This window comes from Lynx rufus, unplaced genomic scaffold (assembly GCF_022079265.1).
Source record: "Lynx rufus isolate CCGP_SWC_20201006 ecotype Redwood Valley unplaced genomic scaffold, mLynRuf1.p SCAF_7, whole genome shotgun sequence".
Classification (NCBI taxonomy): domain Eukaryota; kingdom Metazoa; phylum Chordata; class Mammalia; order Carnivora; family Felidae; genus Lynx; species Lynx rufus.
Window position 1 is genome coordinate 132522150 of NW_025814889.1, and position 21242 is coordinate 132543391.

General features: G+C 58.3%; 1 protein-coding gene across 2 annotated transcripts; it reads right to left on the minus strand.

The window, feature by feature from the left end:
• Nucleotides 1-452: 452 nt before the first annotated feature.
• Nucleotides 453-20829, minus strand: CBX7 (chromobox 7). 2 transcript variants are annotated; one of them, XM_047064838.1, is made up of 6 exons: nucleotides 20555-20829; nucleotides 18329-18372; nucleotides 10968-11033; nucleotides 6900-6966; nucleotides 3945-4296; nucleotides 453-3594 (listed from the first exon to the last, which is right to left on the minus strand). In XM_047064838.1, exons 1-6 carry the CDS (start codon nucleotides 20621-20623, stop codon nucleotides 3440-3442), a joined length of 753 nt encoding a protein of 250 aa, XP_046920794.1. In that variant the 5' UTR covers nucleotides 20624-20829; the 3' UTR covers nucleotides 453-3439. The 2 variants fall into 2 exon arrangements, with proteins under 2 accessions (XP_046920794.1, XP_046920795.1); XM_047064839.1 differs by having other exon boundaries at nucleotides 3945-4017; nucleotides 20555-20827.
• Nucleotides 20830-21242: the final 413 nt, after the last annotated feature.

A 21242-nucleotide genomic window follows, 5' to 3' on the forward strand; every position in this document is an offset into this window, starting at 1 on the left:
TCCCAGCCCCCACTCATGTTTGCTCTGACCGCCACTTTGTGGGCCCAGACAGGTGTGCCGAGCTTAGCTGAACGGTAGGTGAGCATCAGCCCATGAGAGTCCAGGGTTCCAGAACCTGCAACTGCAGAGACTCGGGATATGGACCACCCCTGGGTTCTAGAAAAGAACACTCTTGGCAGGAAGCAGAGAAAAGGTGAAGGGATCCCAGCCTCTGATGACACCCTGGAGGGACCCTAATGGTGGGCGCCTGCCCATCTATGCTCCAGCCTCCAGTCCCCAACCACTTTCCCACCCCCACCCAAAGTAATCCTGCTGTGCATCTGGAGGGCTCAGAAAATGTCCAAGATCACGGTCAGCAAATGGCAGACCTGGGACCTAAATCCCTGGGGGCTGGAGCTCCTTCCTCGGCCCAGCTGTGACTCCGCCGAAAACGAAGGCTCGAATGCAAGAGCTTTTTTTTTTTTTTTTTCAAAATCATCTTTAATGTATTTTTAATAATTTTTTTTGCCTCATTTACCAGATAAATCATCTAAATAAATAGATGCTATACAGTCTCTTACCAATATCAGTACAAAAATAAACCGCGCTCTGCGTCCGCTCTAGCCCTCCCAGCACACACTCACTCGGAAAAGGCATGTGCTTGGAATCAACTCACACCCCCAACCCTCCCAAATACATTCACGTTGTCTGAACAAAGCTCGACGCTCATTCCGCGCAAAGGCAGCGTTCCTGTGCTGAGACGTGGAGGCCGGGCTGGCCACTTACAAAGCAAAGCTAAGCCACCTTACACGGGCATAGCGGCCCCCGCAGGAGGGGAGTCAGCAAGGGGATCATCACCCCGGAGGGATGACAGGGCTCGGCTGGGCATCACAAGTGGCCGTGTGGGGGTGGAGGAATCCTCTCCTCGCCCCATCCCACAGCAAGAGGAAAGTACCGACCGGGCTCTCTACATTCAAAATGGGTGGGGGCTGGAGGGGGGGGAAGACAGGGGGTCCGTCTCTTTCTAAGAACCCCCACCCCTGCAAGTACTGGCCTTCTGGGGAGGGGTGGGGTGGGAGCTCAGTGTCCCAGGCCCCACTGGGACGCTCAGGGCCGGGAAGAGGCCTGCCAGGCCGCACCCAGCCCCTCATAGAGGTCTCCATCCCAGGGAGCCGCGGGGAGCCCCGGCTCCCAGGGTTCTGCCCTCCCCGAGACGCGGGATGCTGAGGAAGGGGCAAGAAGCATTTTGCTGCAGCAGACAGAACATCAGCCGTCTCACTCCACAAAGAGCCCCCCAAATCTCCAGGCCTGCTAATTGCACAAACAGCTCTTTCAAAGTGCCCATGAGGCAGGAGGAGGTCCCATGTCCCCTGGGGGAGGGGGGGGTTCCTTCTATTGCAAGCCGCCAGCCGGGTCCCGAAGCCACGGGCGACGGCATTCAATCAGACGGACCCCCACCCCCGGCCACCCTCCCCACCACCCTCACATCTGTTGGGAGCCCCTGTCCTGGGAGACACCCCCCCCCCAATTCCAAACTGCCCTTCCCCCACCCAGGGTCTCCCAGCTGGGCAGGGTGGAGGTGTCCAGCTGCCCCTCCTTCCCCGGTCCACCCCCACATACTCCTCTAGAGTCAACTTCCCAGGCTGGGAGGAACCACCAGAGGGGACCACCCCCCAATGGAAGCACTGAATTGACCCTGGACAACGAAGGATTAAGGAGGGAGGGGAGAGAGAGACTCAGGGATTTAGGAATCTTGCCAGCAGGGCACCCCAAACAAAAATGGGGTACAGGCTGTCTTTGGTTTGGGAACTTGGGGAGAAGGGGTCTGGGGGAAGAACCGCCCTATCCTTGCCTCAGCAGGGTTCTGCTGACTTCCTCAGGACAAAGCAGAGTGGGGAGAGAGCCCTGGGAGAGGGCGGGCAGGCCCCCCCCAAGCGCCCCCACTCTGATGATGGGGGAAAGGGAGAGGGAGCCAGCCTTTTACTTTTGTTCCCCTGGCGCCGCCCCCCCCCCCCCCCCCGCCCCTGCCATCTGGCTTTTTCTCCCTTACAGGGCTGGGGCAGGGGAGAGGGGGAGAGGACGCTCCTCATCGCCTGGGAAGCCACTTGCCCTCGGGGCACATTTGCACAAACCAGGAACCGAGGGCCCCTCCTCCTGGCAGCCACAGCCCCTTGCCGGGTGGGCCCGGGGCTTACACACAGCCTGACCCACCGTCCACCGCAGCCAGACGGCAGAGAGACATGGCAGAGGTCCCCCCAAAAGGAAAACTAGGTCGCTCCCGGCTGTGGCATTTCGGACGAATGGGAAGGGGACACGGAATGGGAGGAGGGAGAGTTTCGGGAGTAGAAGGCTGCCCTGAGAAGGTGACGGGACGCTCCCTCCCTCTCTGGGAGGGCAGAAAAAGAGAGGAGTGGGTAGGGTTGAAAAGTCACCTGAGTCAGAGAAAACAAGAGCCCCTCGGGGAAGAAGGACAGGGCCCAAGTGCCTCAGAGCCAGTGCTGACCCACGGCGCACCTGCACAGACACGTGCACACCTGTGGCCGGCCAGGTGAAGCCACAAAACCCCACTGCGTGCTGGGAGCATCGGAGGCCATCCTGCCCTCTGCTGACAGCTGTGAGCAAACGGAGTTGGGACAGAGCCCGTCACACGATGTGCTGTACAAGGGTAGTTAAGGGTGGGGTGCCCCCGACAAGTTCTCAGGTGCTGCGAATCGCCCCGCATTCCCCAGGTCAGGGTTTCTGAACAGGAGATTTGCAAGGCCCACGGCCCACGCCTGCAGGCAGCGCGCGCGGTCGCGAGGGCACAGGGCCGGGTGCACCCACCTCACGGGTCAGGCGATGCGGGTGGGGGAGCTCCCTGGAGAAGGGGCTCGGCGGGCAGCCACCCCCAGGGGAAGACCTCTCTGAAGGGTCTGGAACGCACCCCAGCAACCTCAAAGCCTTCCTCCTGCCCCCTCATTCTGACCCAGTCCTTTTTGGCCAAAGCCAGCCTCCGTATCCCACCACAAAGCTGGGGTGGAAAGTGACACACAGCGACCCACCCCCACCCGCTGCCCCCAAAACGGAAAAGGGAAACCAACCAAAAAGGCGGGAGGGGGTGGCTCAAGGGAGAGGGTTTGGGCCTTCCCGTTCTCCTTTGGTTCCTGGGACCAGCTGCTGCGTCTCTAGAGAACACTGGTGGTGGAGGCATCCAGGGGTGGGGGGCCCAGAGATGGCACCCTGACCGACAGAGCGATGCCGGGCCTCCCCAGCCCCCCAGACAGACCACCGAGCCTTTCTGTAAACATCACACGCAGAGAAAGGGGCGAGGTGGCGGGAAAGTGTCAGGATCTTCCCCCCCTTCTCCTGTTCCATATATTTTTAAATAAAATAATTACCCCGCCCCCAACCCCTCCCCATCTCTGGAAGTCCCCACCCCAAGCCCAAAAGCAAACAGTTTACGAAGAGTAAAAACGGTGACTCAGAACTTCCCGCCGCGGTCCCGGAAGAAACCTTCAGCCGCCTGGGCCTCGCGGAAGGTGACGGTGACGGAATTGGCGGTGATATCGGTCACTGTCACTTCGCTCGGGGGGAGCACAGGAGTCCAAGGAGGGGGCCCCTCGGCCAGGTCTGCGTCTGCGGCAGCCACGGGAGAGAAAGGCAGAGAGATGGGGGACAGCGTTGACGACAGCGTAGGAAAGGTGGGAGCGGGAGGCGGCATGCAGACCCCCGCCAGCCCAGCACCGGGTCCCCCTCCGCGTCCGCGGCCAGGTCGGGGCCTAGCTCAAGGCTGGACACACGGGAGGATGCCACTACATTTATCTTCCCTGCCTGGACCAGTTCACCCACAGTGGGACCACGGGAGGAGGGGGACCAGGCTGAGCCGGGCCCTCTCTGGGCCTTACGGCGGCTGAACCTGATGACTCGCGGGGACTTTCCAGCTCTAAGGGGCTCTGGGACTGGGCCTCGGGGCCCGGCCACCTTACCCTCCTCCTCGGGGGGCTGCTCAGCAGGCTCCCACTCGCTGGCCGCCTGCAGGACGTCCGGGGCTGCTGGCTCCTGCAGGAAGAGCTCCCGTGGATGGCTGTGACTCTCCAGGTCGGGCCCGCGGGGCGGGAACTTCTTGCGTGAGAGCCGCAGGTACTTGTGGGCCTTGCGCGGCTTGCGGAGCGGGAAGGGCAGGGTGGGCACCAAGGGGCCCTTGTCCACCAGCTCGGGCGCCCCTGCCTTGACCACCCCCTCAGGGCTCCCGCTGCCGAGTGGGCGCGTCAGGGAGAAGCACAGCTTCTCCTTGCCCTTGGCCTTGTGGGAGCTCCGCAGGTCCATGCTGTACAGCCGCTGCGGGGGCAAGCCAGGGCACGGCGGGTCAGCCCTGCCCTCCCCGCCACTGCCGCGCCTTTGCTCATGCCGTTCCCCCCCCCCCCCCCGCCTGGAGTGCCCTTCCCTGCGTTCCGTGGCCCGGAGCCGGCCATCACCCCGACCCCCACCCCGGCCCAGAAAGCCAGCCCCGAGCAGCCCAGCCCCAGCCCTGGCCGGGTACGGCCACTCATCCTGGCCCTACGGGGCAGCCTCATCTCCCCAGGGGGCTGTAGGTGGCGCCGGGATGGGGGCTGCAGGGAAGATTACTCTGGTGCGCAGCAGACAAGAGGTACAGACTGAACATCGACCAAGAAAAACCAAATCTCGGTTCGTGAAGCAGACAAATGAAGGAGTTCTTCTTCATCACAGGAAAGGCACTTCTGCTTACTAAAGGACCCCCAAAGCCGAAACAGCCAGGCCTTCGAGGAGACGGTGTGAGATGGAGGCCCTAAGGCTCCCGGGGCAAGTAACCAGGGGCGCACGCGGCACTGGGCGCACGGTCACGCGGCCACAGGGACAGTGCTCTGCCAGCAGCCTACAGGCGCTCCAGGTGCTCCTCCCCCTGAGCGGCGCGGGCCCAGCCTCCTGCCGATGCCCCGTCTCACTCTCGTGAAAATGGGGCCGGAGGGCACGTTCTCCCGCCACGCAAGGGCTGGATTTTTGTACTCCGGGGATTTGACTAATTGACTTTGGCAGAAATTTAGACAAATCCACGAGAGATCCCTGGTGCTGAGGCGTCGGGAAGGCGTGGATCACGCTGGGAAGGTACCTTCTGCTGCTACCTGTCACCAGGGGCCAAGAGTCTCCACGGAGAGCGAGGCCCTCAGATGGGGCCTGCCGGTCAAACATCTCCCAGTTGGGAGCAAAGCCCACATGCGCAGGCTCCATTCGCCAGTGCTGCCCACTAATGCCCGTCACACAGCATGGGGCATGGGTGGTTATGGGACAGGAGGGCCGACCAGGCGGAGATCGGGACAACACTGCCATGCCGGGAGGGCTTATCCGATGGCAGCTTTACCAAAACCTGCTCCTTCGGCCCGGCTCACAGACCATCACGAGCCCAGTAAGCTCCTCCCTCCTGCTGCCCAAAGAGCGAGAACCTGCGGCTGCGCACAGCCGTCCAGGAGCACCCAGGGCCAGACCTGGGTTTGAATCCAGCTCTGGGTAAACTACCGGCCTCCCTGAGCCTCGGTTTCTTCGTCAGTGAGACGACGAAGAAAAGAGTGGCCAGCCTCTGAGACCGCCCCGACGATGCCCGCCTCGGGGAATTCACAGCCATGGGCAGTCCCCTGGAACCCTGGGCACTGTGGGTTGGGACCTCCAAGGCTAAGTCAGTAAAGACCCTGTGCTCCCACCTTCCTCGTGCTCTCTCTCTCTCTCTCTCTCACATCATCCACTCTGGGGGAAGCTAGTGGCCACGCTGCAAGGCCACCCGGGGGCCCTTGGAAAGTACCAGGCCTCTTGTCAACATCCCGTGCTGACCTGCTGGCACGCGAGCAGCCGGCCGACGGTCCAGCCCCGGTCAAACCTCCAGATGAGTGCGCCCTGGCTGACATCGTGACCGTAACCTGAACTAGAAATCACTAAGGAACCAGCCACAGGACCCCTGACTTCCTGACCCACCGGGACTGGGTGAGGTACTAAGTGTTTATTGCTCTAAGTTGCTAAGTTCGGGGCTAGTTTGCTACTTTCCTTCCTGGGACCCAATTCACACCAAACCCTGTGAAAATACCCATCGCATGAAGGGAATCCCACCTTATCTGGCAAAAGTCCCAGGTGATCTCTAATCAAGGGTGGGCAGGAGACTGGACATGTCTCCTCACCCTGCGTGGGGACCAAGAAGCCTTATTTTTGGCTTCAAATACCCGGGTGAACCTTATTCACTTAAGGAGAGCAGGTACGCTGATCACCCCAATTGTACAGAGAACGCTCGAGCTCAGAGAGGCAGAGAGACCTGCCTCAAATCACACAGCCACATCACTTCAAACTTCACCCGCGTTCCAAGCAGACCAGTGATGTCAGCAGAGTGGCCCCAAGACCTGGGTAACTTGGGGTGTCCCAGAGTCTAGACACAACCCCCCTGCCTGTGGCAGAGGATTGGAAAAGGGGGCCCCATAGGTTTCTTCTCACTCAAAAACGACACATTTCTAGGGCATTTCAAGACTACGGTCTCAGAATTCTGAGTGTCCTTTTCTTGGATTCTAAAATCCCAGGCTCCCACGTTTCCTCAGTTCTAACCTGTATGTGTCTGAGGTTCTCCAATGTTACAATCTTGTGTTCTGGTGACTTTGAGCGTGATGAAGGCTAATTTACAAGATTCCAAGCTTTCAAAAGTCTAGGCTCCCACCGGCCATAGACCCATCTTCCCCCGTACCCACAGCACCTCCCGCCCAGGCTGTTTTCCTTCCCCACCTCCCCCCGTGGAGACGGACCCACTAAGTCCCCACCCCCCCGTGCCCTGGGCAGAGCAAAGAGGTTAAGTGGTTCGGCTCCACTGGCTGGTGCAAATGCATGGGGTGGGGGAGGCTGGTAGGAGGAGCAAGGGGGGGCCTGTGGGTGGGCACCAAGGCTGGTGGCGTTACCTGCAGCAGAAGCCGCTTGGGTTTCGGACCTCTCTTCCTATACCCCGACGCTCGGTCTCTCTCCTCCCTGGGGTGCAAAGCAGATGGCAGAAGAAAAGCAAACACTGGTGACATTTAAGGGAAAGGAAAGCATCCGCTCCGCTCAGCCCTCCACTGTCTATGGGGAAAGGGGGCACCCACCACAGGCCACCCCCCGACCCCGGAGGAGGGACTCCTCCCCATTGCCCTCGTTAGACCGTAACAGTGGGGTCCCATGTTCATATCCCAGGGCCTCGGTCTTCCCCTCTGACAAAAGGGGAGGGCACAGCCACCGGTCCTAATGCTGAGGAGGGACGCGGGCGACATCTCCAAAAGCAGGCGTGTCTTTACCGGGCTCCAAGGTCACGCCAGAGCCCCGCTCTGCACGCCACTGGGAACACCCTCCAAAACAAAACAGTTTCCACCCTCAGGAGAGTTGTATAGAAACCTGCCAATCAAATTTGCCTCAGACGTCCCAGGGGGGCTGATGAGCACGGGCACGGTCCTTCTGTAAGCGAAGCCCTGCCCAGATGTCCCCCCATTTGGGATCTGCATGAACCTGGTGGAGAGGACAGGCCCTCACTGTATCATCTGGTTGGGGAAAGGGAGGAAAGCTCGCCTGTTCGGAGTCCCTGGTGGATGCCAGGTTCTCTGCTGGGTGCCCTCCCCACAACCCACCTGCACAAACACACACACAACCCAAGGATGTGTACAAAGTCACACGGGACACATGCGAGACATCGCAACAGAGACTCCAGCAACAGCTTCAAAGCCATTTTCATTCCACCTTTTCATTTCATTCCATCCCACTTTCTATAGCTAGCCCCCACTGCAGAGGCCATGTGGGCAGGAGAGAGAATGCGGGGGCCGGGAGCGTGCCCCCTTCCCGCTGCGGGCTGTGTGACCCGGGGCGGTCTCTCCATCTGAGCTCAGCAAAACCGATGAGTCCCAGCAGCTGTTCCACCGCCAGCCCTCCTCGGGGCGGCAGCTGTCTGCTGTCTCCAGGGGTGCTGGGGAGACGCACCTCGTGTGGGGCCCTCCCTCCCTGCCTGTGCGCTTGGCCGCAGCAGGTCTGCCCCGGGGCCCCGGAGCCGGCGTCTGAAAGCAGCAGCCAAGGCGCTGTGATAGCAGCCGCTCGGCTGCCAGGAGGGACCTGCCAGCCTTTAAGGGTGAGAATCTTCTCTCGGAAGCTGGTGCTGGGCACCAGGACACCCTGTTCCAGGCCCAGCTCTCCCCTGATCCACGGGAGACCTTGGCCGGTCGCTTCCCCTCTGGACCTCAGTGTCCTCGTCTGGAGCGAGCGGTCGCTTCTCAGCCGGCCACCAGGCCTCCTGGGAGAAGCAAGAGGGGTCCCTGGGATTTATCGAAATAGGGGAGAGAAAAAGCTAAAATGATAAAGTGAGGTGGAGGAGGAAGGGAAAAAAAGAAGAGAGGAAGAGGAGGAGGAAGTAGACAGGGGGAAAGGGAAGGGCCTTAGGGGAAAAGAATAATGATGGGAGCGTGTTTGTGACGTTAGGTAAGTGTGGCGTATGATCATCACGTACGGACGCTCTGCACAAGGCACTGCTCTACCTAAGGCCCCCCTGTGAGGGAGCCACTATTACTATCCTCATTTTATAGTTGTGGAAACTGAGGCACAAAGACGCTAAATGACTTGCCCCATGCCAAAATTCTGACAACTTCTGCCGCTGAGCTCCGGGCTCCAGGCCTAGTGAGGGTCAGGCCCAGGGTCCAATCAGGGCCCCCAGGGCAGGCCTGGAGCCCAGGCCACATGATCCGGGTTTCCAATTTGCAGCGTGCATGCGTGCATGCGTGTGAGTGTGTGCACGTGCATGTGTGAAGGGGGAGAGGTCCATTCTATCCAGTCCTTACCACCCAGGGCCTGGTTTCTGCCAGCCTTGGGTCCTACCCATCAATGGCCAGTGCTGTAGGGCTGTGGCGACTTAGGACTCGTACCCTCTCGGCCTCTCCCTGCGGGCGGGACTCCCCATAAGAGCCCCCTTGCCAGACTCCCTCTGAGTCTCTTTAAAACCCTGCAGAGCAGGTGTTCAATGGACATCATCCCTCTTTCACCTCCTTTTCACCAAGACTGAGAGAGAAGTCGGCTGAAAGTCACACAGTGGGTCTGTACAAGCTCTTCGTTTGTTCCTTAACTATTGACTTTCCTGACTCACTCAAAATAACATCCGGATCTTGCATCAGGACCTACACGGCACTCCCTGAGCTGCGCCCCCCATTCCCTCAGCTGCCCCATTCCTGCCTCATCTCCCACACCTTACCCGGCTCACATCACCCCAGCCAGCCACACTCACGGCCACACTGGCCTCCGTGCTGTTCCTTAAACACTGGCTCTCACCCCGGGGTCTTTGTACTGGTTGTTCTCTTTCCCTGGGATGTCCTCTAAAATACTCACTGGGCTCAATCCCTCGCTTAATCCGGGTCTCTGGTCACACCCCCCACCTAACCACCCACTGACCCCTGCACCCCTACCTATCCCCTCTCTCTGCCCCCAACCCTGTCTTTGCAGCAGTTATGACCATCTGATACTGTATACGGGTTTTTTTTTTTTTTTTGATGGTTTTTTATTGCCGGTCTCTGCACTGGAACCCCATGAAAATGGGGTTGTCTGTTGGTTTCGTTCCTTGCTGTGTCCCCAGACACCTGGAATAGTATCTGGCACACAGCGGAACCTCCATACCTGTTGCACAAATGAACGAACGACCCTTAGTTACCATCGGGAAGATAGTTCACACACGTGTGCCCACACTTACTGGCCTACAAAGTGCTTTCAGAAACCTTGGTCCCCATGAGAGCCCCATGAGATCAGCACTCTTATCCCCACTTCACAGATGGGGAAGATGAGGCTCCAAGAGGAAAAGGCCTTGCCCACCGCCACACAGCTGGCGAGTAGCAGAGCTAGGATGCTAACCCAGGACTTTGGCACCTGCCCGGCACTCTCCTCGCTACAGTCCGGGACATTCCACAGGATTTTCCCAAGCACCCAGGGGCAAGAAAGAAGCTGAGGGACAGGGACACCCTGATTTTTAAAGGAAAGAACCATGGAAGGTCCTTGGAATCGGCAACAGGAAACTTCCTGGGGGAGAAGCCATGGGAAGAGGGCAAGGAGGGCCAGAGGAAGGGCATCTGGCTTGGGAGTCAGGAGCCCTGGGTTAAGTCCTAGGCGGGCTGCTTCCCAGCTGCGAGACACCCGGACAAGCTCCTCAGCTCCTCAGAGCCTCAGTTTCCTCATCCATCCAATGAGACCCTCATCCCTGTCTCAGGAGGCTACCGCAAAGGGCCAAATGAAAACAATTTTATGAAAAGATCCCGCCCTGCAGGGTCTCCAGGGACGAGGCAGGAGGGTTTGGGCTGCCTGCTGGCTGGGAGGTTGGTCAAGCTGGAGCTCATGCAGCAGACGGGGATGGTGAGACTCAAAAGGCTCCCACGTCAGGGGAAACAATATTTTGTCAAAGTCTCCCCCCTGAGATGCACCCTCACTGCCCACCGGTGGAGCTGCCGATCGCTAACCAACCTTCGGAATCAGAGCAGAGCACTGGCAGGTAAGGGAGACTGAGGTAAGGGAGCTTTGCCCAGGGCCACTGAGCTGGGAGGCGGCCAAGTGGGATGGACCAGAACTCAGATGTCCTTGCTCCAAAGCCATGGTCCCTGGCCCTTCTCCAGCTTCACCGGACCTCCCTTCACTTGGTGGGAGAATCTCTCTCTGATCTGTCCCCAAGGCCATGACTGGGCATTACTGATACTGTGCCCCTCACACAGGGCATCTGTGAAAAGCATTTTTACACTCTTCGCAGCAACTGAAACCCCAACTTTAGGGAGACCGGGGCCGGTGTTATTACAGACGGCCCATTTTACAGCAGAGAGACCGAGGCCTGGGGAGGTTAGAGAAGGGGCCAGTGTCACTCAGTGACAGGAATGGGACCCAGGACCCCCAGCTGCAGACTAGACCAGGCTGTCCCCACCAAGTCCCCGACCCCCATGCCCATGACCCTCATCCGGAGCCAAGCCAGCGGCAGGCTGAGGCCCCCTTACTTCTCCTCATAGGCCATGACCAGGCGGGGGTCCAGGATGTGCTCTTCTGGCTCCCATGTGCTGTACCTGGGGAGAGAGATGAGAGGTCAGACGCGGCCCTGCTCCCCACTGGCGTTCACAGGAGCTACGGCAGTTCCACCTGGGCCCACTGGGGGCAGGGGCGGCGCAGGCTTCTGCCCCTTCCCAGGTCCAGCATAATTGTCACCAACTCCCGAGAGCTGTTCCTGGCTGCCCAGGCTGGGTCAGGAGGCTCCCACGACACTAGGACTGCCCTCATTCTGAGCACCGATCACATCAGCCTCTAAACAAGTGTGTCTAACTGCCAGTTAGACCTCGTGTTCACCTCAGAAGCACAGGGTCCTTCTCCCAGGATTCCCTTCCGATGAGAGGCATGAGCATGTGGTCAAGAGCGGAGGCTCTAGAGCCAGACCAGCTGGGTTCAAATCCCAGCCCTACCCTTGCTCGCCACACAACCTTGAAGGATTTCCTCAACATTTCTGTGCCTCCATTTCCCCAGCCATAAAGAACTCCCGTGCTGCTTAATGCATTCACCTAAGGGCTCCGTGCCTATTCCTTTTGCTGTCCCTAGCCGTCCTCAAGCCCTGGCCCCAGCATGGCCCTCTCTGCCTGGGCGGAGCTACTCCCTCCCTCCTCGGTACACATCTGCACCTTCACGGCCAGGTCTGAAGTTCCCTTGTCGGGCCTGGCACGCAGCAGGAATTTGGTAGATGTCTAGTGACTGGTACAGAGATCCCACGGCAGGCCCCTTGGTATTTCCACCACCCCCACACCAGAGACCATCCCCTGTTGGGACAGATCTGGAAGTCAGAGCTCAGCAGTTCCACAGCTCAAGCCACCTTTGTTCCACACGCACTATCATTTACTTAATATCTGCCTTTCAAATAGATCACTTTTTTTTTTAAGTGTATTTATTTCTTTTTGAGACAGAGTGTGAGACGGGGAGGAGCAGAGAAAGAGAGAAGGAAAAAGAATCCCAAGCAGGGGCGCCTGGGTGGCGCAGTCGGTTAAGCGTCCGACTTCAGCCAGGTCACGATCTCGCGGTCCGTGAGTTCGAGCCCCGCGTCGGGCTCTGGGCTGATGGCTCAGAGCCTGGAGCCTGTTTCGGATTCTGTGTCTCCCTCTCTCTCTGCCCCTCCCCCGTTCATGCTCTGTCTCTCTCTGTCCCAAAAATAAATAAAAACGTTGAAAAAAAAAAAAAAAAAGAATCCCAAGCAAGCTCTGCGCTGTCAGCTCAGAGCCCCAAGCGGGGCTCGAACTCACGAACCACGAGATCATGACCTGAGCCGAAATCAAGAGTCGGACGATTAACTGACTGAGCCGCCCAGGTGGCCCTAAAGCAGATCATTTTTTTTAGTTTAATAATTTTACTTTAAAATCAAACTTTAGGGGTGCCTGGCTGGCTCGGTCAGAGGAACATGCAACTCTTGGTCTCGGGGTCATGAGTTTGAGTCCCATGTTGGGTGTAGAGATTACTTAAAAACATAGATTAAAAAAAAACAACTTTATATCACTGCATGAATGGAAAAACTAGTATAGTTCACCATAAACAGATGCCAGTGCATAAAAAACTAAAAGTTTTAAAACACAAATCTAAATGTGTGTATGCATACACATACTCGAACATACAATACACATACAAACATACAAATACAGATGTGTGTTCATGTGTGCGCACGTACGCATACAAACAACACCAGAGCCACGGACTATGATTCTGACCCAGGTGGCCCCCAGCTGCGCTGGGTAAGAAGGGAGGTGAGAAGTGTCACGGAGGTGTTAGGAGGCAGAAAGAGGCTGGGGGCAGCCCCTCCTCGGGCTGCCTCCTAATCAGCCGAGCTAAAACCTTCACCTTCAACTGTCCTGGGACACTGATACCCACCAGCAGTCCAATCCAGATTCGAACAACAAGCTACCCAAGGACAGAATCCTTTCCTCCTTCCTTCCACGGACGCCTCTGCGCACCTACTGTGCGTTGGGCCCCGTGTCAGGCTCTGTGGACTCAGCGACAAAGGTCTGTGCCCTGAGGACCTTATAGCCCTTACCCAAGTGCCACATGCCCAGCCTGATTGGGCACAATGACACCTTCCTTGTACGTGCTGTGCTCTCCTCCTGACGGCCAGTCCCTCGGTGACCACCTCCTCATCCTTTAGGAGCCAGGCCCTTGTATCTTCCCCTGACATCCTCTCCAAGCTGTCCCACTCCCAGCCTCCTCCCTGCTGCTCGCCACAGCCTGGGCAGTTGGTACTTCCAAAATTATTGATGAACCCAGCTGGTATCTTGGTTGGCAGGCTGTAAGCCCTCCCCAGGGTGCCCAGCCCAGCCCCAGTCCCTCGGTGCTCTGGGAAAGGTGACAGAAACCACTGCAGAGTTTTGCTCACCCTGAAGAAATGCTAAAAGTGAAACTTTTTTTTTTTTTTTTTTTTTTTTTTAGTAGTTGGAGTAATGCCCAAAGTGTAAGCAACCAGAGACTGGCAAAGACTCCAAACCTTCCTCTCCCAAAACAAAGGTTGACTTTCCCCAACTGTAACTAGAAACAAGAAAAGAGGAATTTTGTGTTCCTCCTGTGTCCTCTGTCCTCTGCCTCGCCCTCTCTGCTCTGTTAAAATATCCCTACAGTGTTCTAGTCCTCTCTGTCCTGCCCACTTCTCCACTGCCCTGCCCATTTCTTTGTTGATGGAGGTGCTGTGTGGTTCCTGGCAAGTCCCCAACCTCCTCTGGACCTCAGTTTCCTCATCTTAGGAATCACCACCATCATGGTAACAGCACGACTGCCAGGGACTCCTCAATTCCTCACAAAACCCCTATGAGGTAGGTTACCCCACTTAAAGACGAAGAAACGGAGGCACAGAGGGTAAGCATCTTGACAAGGTCACTGAGACAGCACGTGACCAGTCTGTGGTTGGAACTGTTGAATCTTGGCCACCCTCTACCTTTGGGTCTCTCACATGTCACTGCATCTGGCTCCCCGCCGGACTGTAATGTCTTCGGGAGAGGGGCAGTGCCCGACTGACCATGCCCTGTGTCTGACGGGGGCCTCGTACACAGTACGTGCACAGAAAGGGTCAGTGGATTCAGGGGACATTGTTACTGGGCTGGGGCTGCTGGGGGTCTGAAACAATGGGAGAGGGTCAGACCAGGCAGCAGACCAGGTCCTGCTCCGTGCTGCGCGAGAGAAAAAGGAGGGGGACTGCGCTACGTCTCACTTCCCCCGACATCCCTGTCCCATGAAGTGGAGGCCATTAGCCCCGCTCCGCAATGTGGAGAGAGACCACGTCGAGGGCAAACCCGCTTCGCGAAGAACTGGGCGCCGGCAGATGAGCACCCAGCCGGCGGGGCCCACAGCCTAGTTACCACGGAGCTGAGTCTGCGGGTCGCAGGGCGGGATGGGGCGGGGCGTGCAGGGGGGCGGGCGCGGGCTGGACGGGAACGGAGCGCTCCGCGGGGCGGGGCGGAGAGCCCCACTTGGCCCCGCCCCGCCCCCTGCAGCGGGGCCGCCGTGAACGCGCACGCACGAGGGGCGCGCCCCGGATTACCAGGCCAGCCAATGAGGAGCGGGGGCGGGGACGGCGCGCGCCGGCTCCGAGGTAAACACGGCCACGTGACCGACCGCCCCGCCCCCTCCCCCCCTCCCCCTGAGTCCGGGTAAACAGGCTCGCGGCCGCCCCGCCTGGGCTCCGCTGCGCAGGCTCCCGCCGTGCAGGGGGCGGGGCCCCCCAGAGCCAGGCCCGCCCTCGTACCCCCACCCTCCCATTTAAAGCCCTCCAAAATACGAAGCAGCGAGGCGGACTCGGGTGCGCCAGTAAGTCCGCCGCTGGGGCCTCCAGTTACTCATCCGTGAAGTGGGACTAATGTGAGAATTAGTTGTGCGAAGCCACGTGAAGCACTTAGTTCAGCGTGACACATAATAAAAGCAAATACTCGTTAAGAAATCAGTTCCAAGCAAGTGCAAAAACCTCCCAGGCCCCAATCCTGGACGCTGCTGCTGCTGCCCAAACCCTGCGCTGGAAGGAGAGGACGCCCTTCCTCTGCCCCTGGCATTGCTGTGAAACTTTTCTGGTCTCAGGCAGCCTTGCCAGGGTCCTGTGAGGCTAGGGCTCCATTTTACAGGTGGAGAAATGGAGGTGCAGAGGTTGAGGGCTTTGCCCTGGGTCACACAGCTTGTAAATCTACAGAACGAGGGTTCAAAGGCAGCCTGGTCTGCCTAGGCACTCCAAAGCCTAGGCACTTCTTACTGAATAGTCAAAAGACCAAAGGACAAAAGATCCTCAGTCACCTTTGGCAGAGCTGACTGTGTATCGGGGGCTAGGTCCCCAAATTCTGGGGTCAGGCAAACCATAGTTCAAATGATCCCAGCTGTATATGACCCTGGGCGTGGCCTCCTCTGCTGTGGATTTGTTTCCCCATCTGTAAAATAGGTTGCCATGAGGCAATTAAAAATGGGCCGATACCTGACTCAGACAAGGTGCTTACTGCCCAGCAGCCTGATTACTGCTGTTCCCACTGACAATATCATTACCAAAGCTCCATGGAGGCAGTCCTCCCTAAAAGATGGGGTAGTATTCACAAGTGGTAAAAGAAGGAAGGAAGGGAGGAGTGCATTCCCAAAAGGGGAACAGCAGTCCTGGGCAGGCTGAAATAAGTGGGGTATCTGACAGTCTCTGTGGGGCAGAGAGCCTGTACCTGGTGACTTAACATCCATCACCCTGTTCCCCTGGCCCCTCCCTGGGCAATTTGCAGTACCTTCCAGAACAAACAAGATAGCTCCTCTGCCCCATCTGCTGGGGATGAAGGGCAGTCATTTGTCTGCAGTTGGGGAGAGAAAATGGGCAAAGCATGTAATGGCCTAAAAGGGGCCTGGCACAGAGTGTTTGTTTAAATCATGGTTTCTGTTATTAACATAAGCCTCCTTGGCCACGGCGAGGAAGGTGCTGCTGAGCAGGAGAATCAGGCTCCCCCCCCAGCCAAGGCTCCCAGGCCTGCCCAACTACCCACTCCCCAGCCTCTTTCTCAGCCTCTTCTCCAAGCAAGGCCCCCTGAGAAGAGGAGACTAAGCCCCAGTGGATTATAAAAGGGCCTGGGTTCTCCTGCTCTCCCCCTGACTGAACCTGTCTTCCCCCAAGTCAAGTGGGGTGATACAGCGGGTGGCATGGGGTTGGAAGTTATACTCTTGTAATGATCCCCCCTTTGGGCCTCAGTTTCCCCATCTGAGGACTGACCCAAATCATTTCTAAGGCTATGTTGAGTTTTTATGGCGAATGGGATTTCCCACATCCCTTTCCTGGCTGCAGGGAAACCTAGAAGCTGAGCTGTCTGACTTTGTGTTAACGACAAACATTTCCTAAGTGCCTGGTCACCTGAGAAAGCACCAGTACTTTACCTCCATCATCTAATCCTCACAACAATGCTGTGACACAGGCCTCATTATTCCAACCTGGAGATGAGGGACCACAGGCCCCACCATGTTACCAGGCCAGGAACCCAGGACCAATGTGCAGGAGAGTCAGGGGTGCCCCAGGTCATCTGGTCAAACAGGACTCCCAGAACCTTTGGGGAGTCACCAAAAGCAGGCATTAGGGCCCCCCTGGTGGTCTCAGCCTGTTAAGAAACAAGTGGCATCAGGGTGAGGGGCTCAGGCCAGCAGAAGCACGAGGGACTGCCTTTGGAGTGCTAGGCCCTTCTCTCCTGGCTGAAGCTCTGGTAGGCAGACATATCCGTTTGGGATTTAAAAAGTGGAAGAAGGAAAAAAATTAAAAAAAAATAATAATAATAATAAAATAAAATAAAAAGTGGAAGAAGGAACTTTTCATTGAGAGGTACCTCTGTTTAGAGAAGGAAATCTTTCAAAAGATGGGAGTCTACAGAGGAGGAAAAATAGCCAACGGTGCTGTGAAGGCCAACAGGCTGGTGACCACGCCCCAGTGCAGTGCCTTCTGGCGCACAAGCTGAGTGGGGAGCGTGCACCCAGGGAGTCGGCGCTCCTGCGGCCGACCCTAGTACTCTTCCTTTTCTAGCTCCCCCTCAACTCATAACTGCTTCTTCACCCCGATGAGTCCACCTCTCATCTGCCGTGAGGAGCAGGGGATCCCCCTCCAGTTCTGGGGTGTTGGGGAGGGGGCAGCAGGGGCAGCGGGAGCCAACCAGCGCATTATCTGGTGGGCCAGCCACCGACCCCAATCCTCGGGACGCCTGCAGGGTGCCCTGAACACACGGGCCCCCAGGACTTTCGCCCGCAAGGTGAAGGAGCCTGGGAGAGGGGAGCAGGGCCTGGCCTAATGAGCCTGTTTTGTAGAAAGGGAAGCTCAGGTGACATAGGCTGTATTCCCCTCTGCTCTGTTTCCCCACCAGGCTCCCATGATGCTCCTAGAATCCAATACCAGCTCAGCCCTCAACATAAACACAGCAGAAAGCCCCCTGCACAGAGAGCAGAGGCTCTGGGCCAAGGGGGTTTCCAGGAGGGCAAGGAGGCAGGGCACCCACAGACCAATGAAGAGGCCCCACGACTTGCTCAGTCCCTCCCACTCCCACCGCCCTGTTGGGAGGTGATTGGCTACTAGGAAGGCTCCTGATTGGACCTTAGCAGGAGAGGTGGAGCCACTGAGAGAAGTCCTGGATCCAGCACCCTGTCCCCCAACTCCAAGATGGAAGAGGCACAGAGGAGACATCCGCAAGCGGGGAGGCCCAGTTCAAGTCCCACCTCTGCCTCCACTTGCTGTGGGACCTAAGGCAAGGTGCTTACCTTCTCTGAGCAAGCTTTCTCATCTTTAGAGATCACCACCATACCCGCTTCACAAGGCTGTATGGAAACCTGCTTGGTAGACCGGAGAATGCTGTCCAAAGGCATAGGGGGCTCAGGCTCTGCCCCTAGCTCTATGGCACTGAGGACTCATGCTGCACTGGCTAGACGTGTCTAATCCAGCCCCACAAACCCGCACTCGGCCTGTATTTGTTCTGCCTCCACCTGGCGAGCAGCCATCTCTGAAGCCAAGACGCTGGGCCTTCACCTCCCAGGTGCCAGGAAAGGCCAGAAGGAGGGGAGGGGAGGCTGCAATCAGTAGATGAAGCTCAACCCAGAGAAGAGCAGGAGAGAAGAGGAGCTGGGGCCCACCTTGGCCCTCATGTCCTTCTAGCCCCTCAGCTGGCAGAGGGGACACTGAGACCCAGAGAAGAAGATGATTTAACCAAGGTCCAATGGCCAATTACTAAAGCAGCTAGCTAAAAGCTAGGCAGGAGAGAGGGAAGAGGCATAGAGAAGGGTGAACAGGTAGGCAGACACACAGACACACGGACAGACACACACACACACACACACACACACACACACACACACACAGGAGCCTTACTTTGGAGGCCATCCTTTCCATTTCACCAGATATTCGACTTTACCCTGGGAAGAAAGAAGAGCAGAAACAGTGAGACACACGGCTGCCCCAAAAACCACTCCCGGGACAGTAAGGCCCAACCCCTACCGTGCACTGATGTTCCCCCAACACATACACAGCCCAGGGACACGCCCCTCCCACAAGATCCCCCACCAACCCAGAGACACCCAAACTTTGGCTGCTGAGTGATCACCCCTGGACTGTCCTTCCTGCGAAAGCACAGGCGCACATCTGGCCCCAAACATTTCTGGGGCTCCTGCGGCAGAAGCTCAGAGCTCGTGTCACACATGGGGAAACTAAGACCAAATGGGGCAGGGGTCGCCAAAGATCCAGTGTCCAGAGTCCCAGTGCTAAGACCGTAAGTCTTAACTTTTTAGAACAGAAGACTCTCCAGGTCCTAGAAAAATTCCTCACTGGTGTGTTTCCCGTGGTGCTGGCCCCACCAGCCAGCCCCCTCTCTGGGAGAGGATGCCTCCGGCCCAGAGGTGACCCCCAGAGACTTTAGGACTCTCAACTCAAAAGACCCTGGTGGGACCCCAGAGAAGACTAACAAAGTCTCCACCTTCAGAAGTGGTGGTCACATCTCTAGTAGTTACAAAATAGAGCCTGACCCCTCCCTTCCTCACTGACCGGGCCTGGCTTTCCAGTCCAAACCCATCCACACTGAAACGTTAAGACCAAGACGTGTCACCTCCTCAAAGAGGCCTGCCCTCACCAACCTTGCTAAGGCCATCTCTCCCACCTTCCACCTCTCTTTCTGCATAGCACAGGGCCCCACTTGAGGACATCTGCATGTATTTCCTTGTTCGTTATGTGTCTCCTCTGCCAGAATGCCAGCTCCATGAAGGAAGGGAGGCAGTCTTCCCTGGGGCTGAGAATGCTGCCTGGTACATAACAGGCCCTCGAAAAATATGTTTTGAATGAAGGCTGAAGGAACGATGTTCCTCACCCTCCACGAAGAAGGAAGGTAACCGCTGTATCTGCTTAGGCTGCAGTGCATGGAAAACACTGGGCTTTGTGGAATGAATTAAAATCGAGGAAACCTTGGAAGAAGGGAGAAGGAGGCGAAGGGCAGCCCCAAGAGTTCAACCCCATCAGAGCTGGGGGAAAGAAAATCCCCACCTCAAACTTCACCCTTGGCCCAAGATGCTGGGACTGAGTTTTCTCTCTCCAAAGAAGATGAGCTAGCAATGAGCCAACTTGAGCTCCCGCTCTACCCCCCATCTCTAGCTTGCTGTGTGACCTTGACCAGGTCATTTCCTCCGCCTGGGTCTGAGTCTCTGCCTCTGTCAAACGGGAGGGAGAAGGCGATCTCTAAGACCCCTCGCGGCCCTGCCACTGAAGCCTCCCAAGGGGCTGCAGAGAGGAGACGAGGGAACAGGATGGTGGTGACTGCCAGAGGATGAACTTTCCCCAAGGGCTTCCATCCCCAACCTCCAGCGCGAGGCGACCACTCTGCAAACAGGTGCACAGGACGTACGGACCGCCAAAGCCAAGCCCTGAGGCGCGGGTACCCGAACCCAGTGGAATAGATGCCTCCTTAAATTGCAGGGCGTCTGTTTGGGAGGCGAAGGGAAGGGGGAGGAGCTTAGAGGATGCCCCGGCGCCGTAGGCGGCTTCACTGAGCCTGGCCGGGCGGGGCTGAGAGTTGGGGTGGGGAAGACAGAGAGGTGTGCGCTGGAAGACCGGGAAAAAGACCGAGGTGGGGGTAGAAGGGATCCGAAAAGGTCGAAGTCCAGAGTTAGTCTTCGGAGGCGGGAGGCTGAAGCTCCGCCTCCAACTTCAAAGGTCTCGGTACCGAATCGAGAGTCTTGAGTTCGAGACCCAGCTCCGACGCTAACACACCAGGCAAGCCTTTTCCTCAACTTGGGCCTCAATCTCCCCTTATTTAGAATGAGGGGAGGTTGAGGAAGGATGGCGTTCAGGATCCCTACAGTCTGATCCTACTCTCCAGCTCTGGCGGGCTCAGCTGCCCCCAGGATGCTGGGGCGACAACTTTTATTCTACTCCGTCCTACGAGGCGGCGGGGGAAACTGAGGCACGGACTGGGGAGACGAGCCCAGCAGCGCGGAGCTGCCTGGGCCCCCCGCCCCACTTTTCCCCCTCGCCGCCAGCGTGGAGGGGACGGTGCTGGGGACAACAGGGGACCCCACAGGGGTCCCGGGAGCCGCCCCCAGGCAGCCTCACCTTCCGCACGCGCTTCTTCCGGATGCTCTCCACCGCGAACACCTGCTCGCCGATGGCTGACAGCTCCATGCGGGGCGGCGGGCGAGCGGGCCCGGGGCCGGGCCGGGCCGGGCCGGGGGCGGAGCTGCGGGGCCGCGGCTGAGGCGCGCGATGCTCGGGCCGGCGGGGACCCCGTCACCCTCGCCCGGGCGCGCACGCGCACGCGCACGCGCGCACACCCCCTCGCGCTCCCTCACGCCGCCGACGTTCCATTTTTGAACCTGCGCAACGTTTTCCTCTGCGCGAGCGAGCGAGCGAGCGCGCGAGGAGGGGGCGGGGCGGGGGCTCGGCTCGCGCCCGGCAGGTCACGCCCCTCCCTCCCGGGCCTCCCTCGCCCCGCCGGCCCCGCCCCCTGGCCCCGCCCCACGATGGAGCCCCGCCCCACCCGCCGCCGCGCCGCGGGCCGCGAGCTCCTGTTCTGCGGAGCCGGCCCGCGGGACTTATTTGGCGCCGGTGTTGCTTGGCACTGGGGCGGAGCGAGATCTTAATACCGAGACGCGTTTCTTTAAATGCTCCCGGCGACCCTGAGAGGCCGGAAACGACACGCCCCGGTTGGGCAGATGAGAAGCGGGCCAACCTCGGAGGCCAAGCGGCCCACCTCCTACGGGGGACGGGCGGGGCCGGGGCGCGGACCCCAGAGCGGCGGGAG

Excerpts from the sequence above, each read along its gene's own strand:
- CBX7 (XM_047064838.1), bottom strand. The coding sequence starts at position 20,623 with ATGGAGCTGTCAGCCATCGGCGAGCAGGTGTTCGCGGTGGAGAGCATC. Across the intron at positions 11,034-18,328 it reads TGGAAAGGATGGCCTCCAAA|GTACAGCACATGGGAGCCAG; the intron begins GTAAGGCTCCTG and ends CTCTCTCCCCAG. Across the intron at positions 6,967-10,967 it reads GTCATGGCCTATGAGGAGAA|GGAGGAGAGAGACCGAGCGT; the intron begins GTAAGGGGGCCT and ends TTTGCACCCCAG.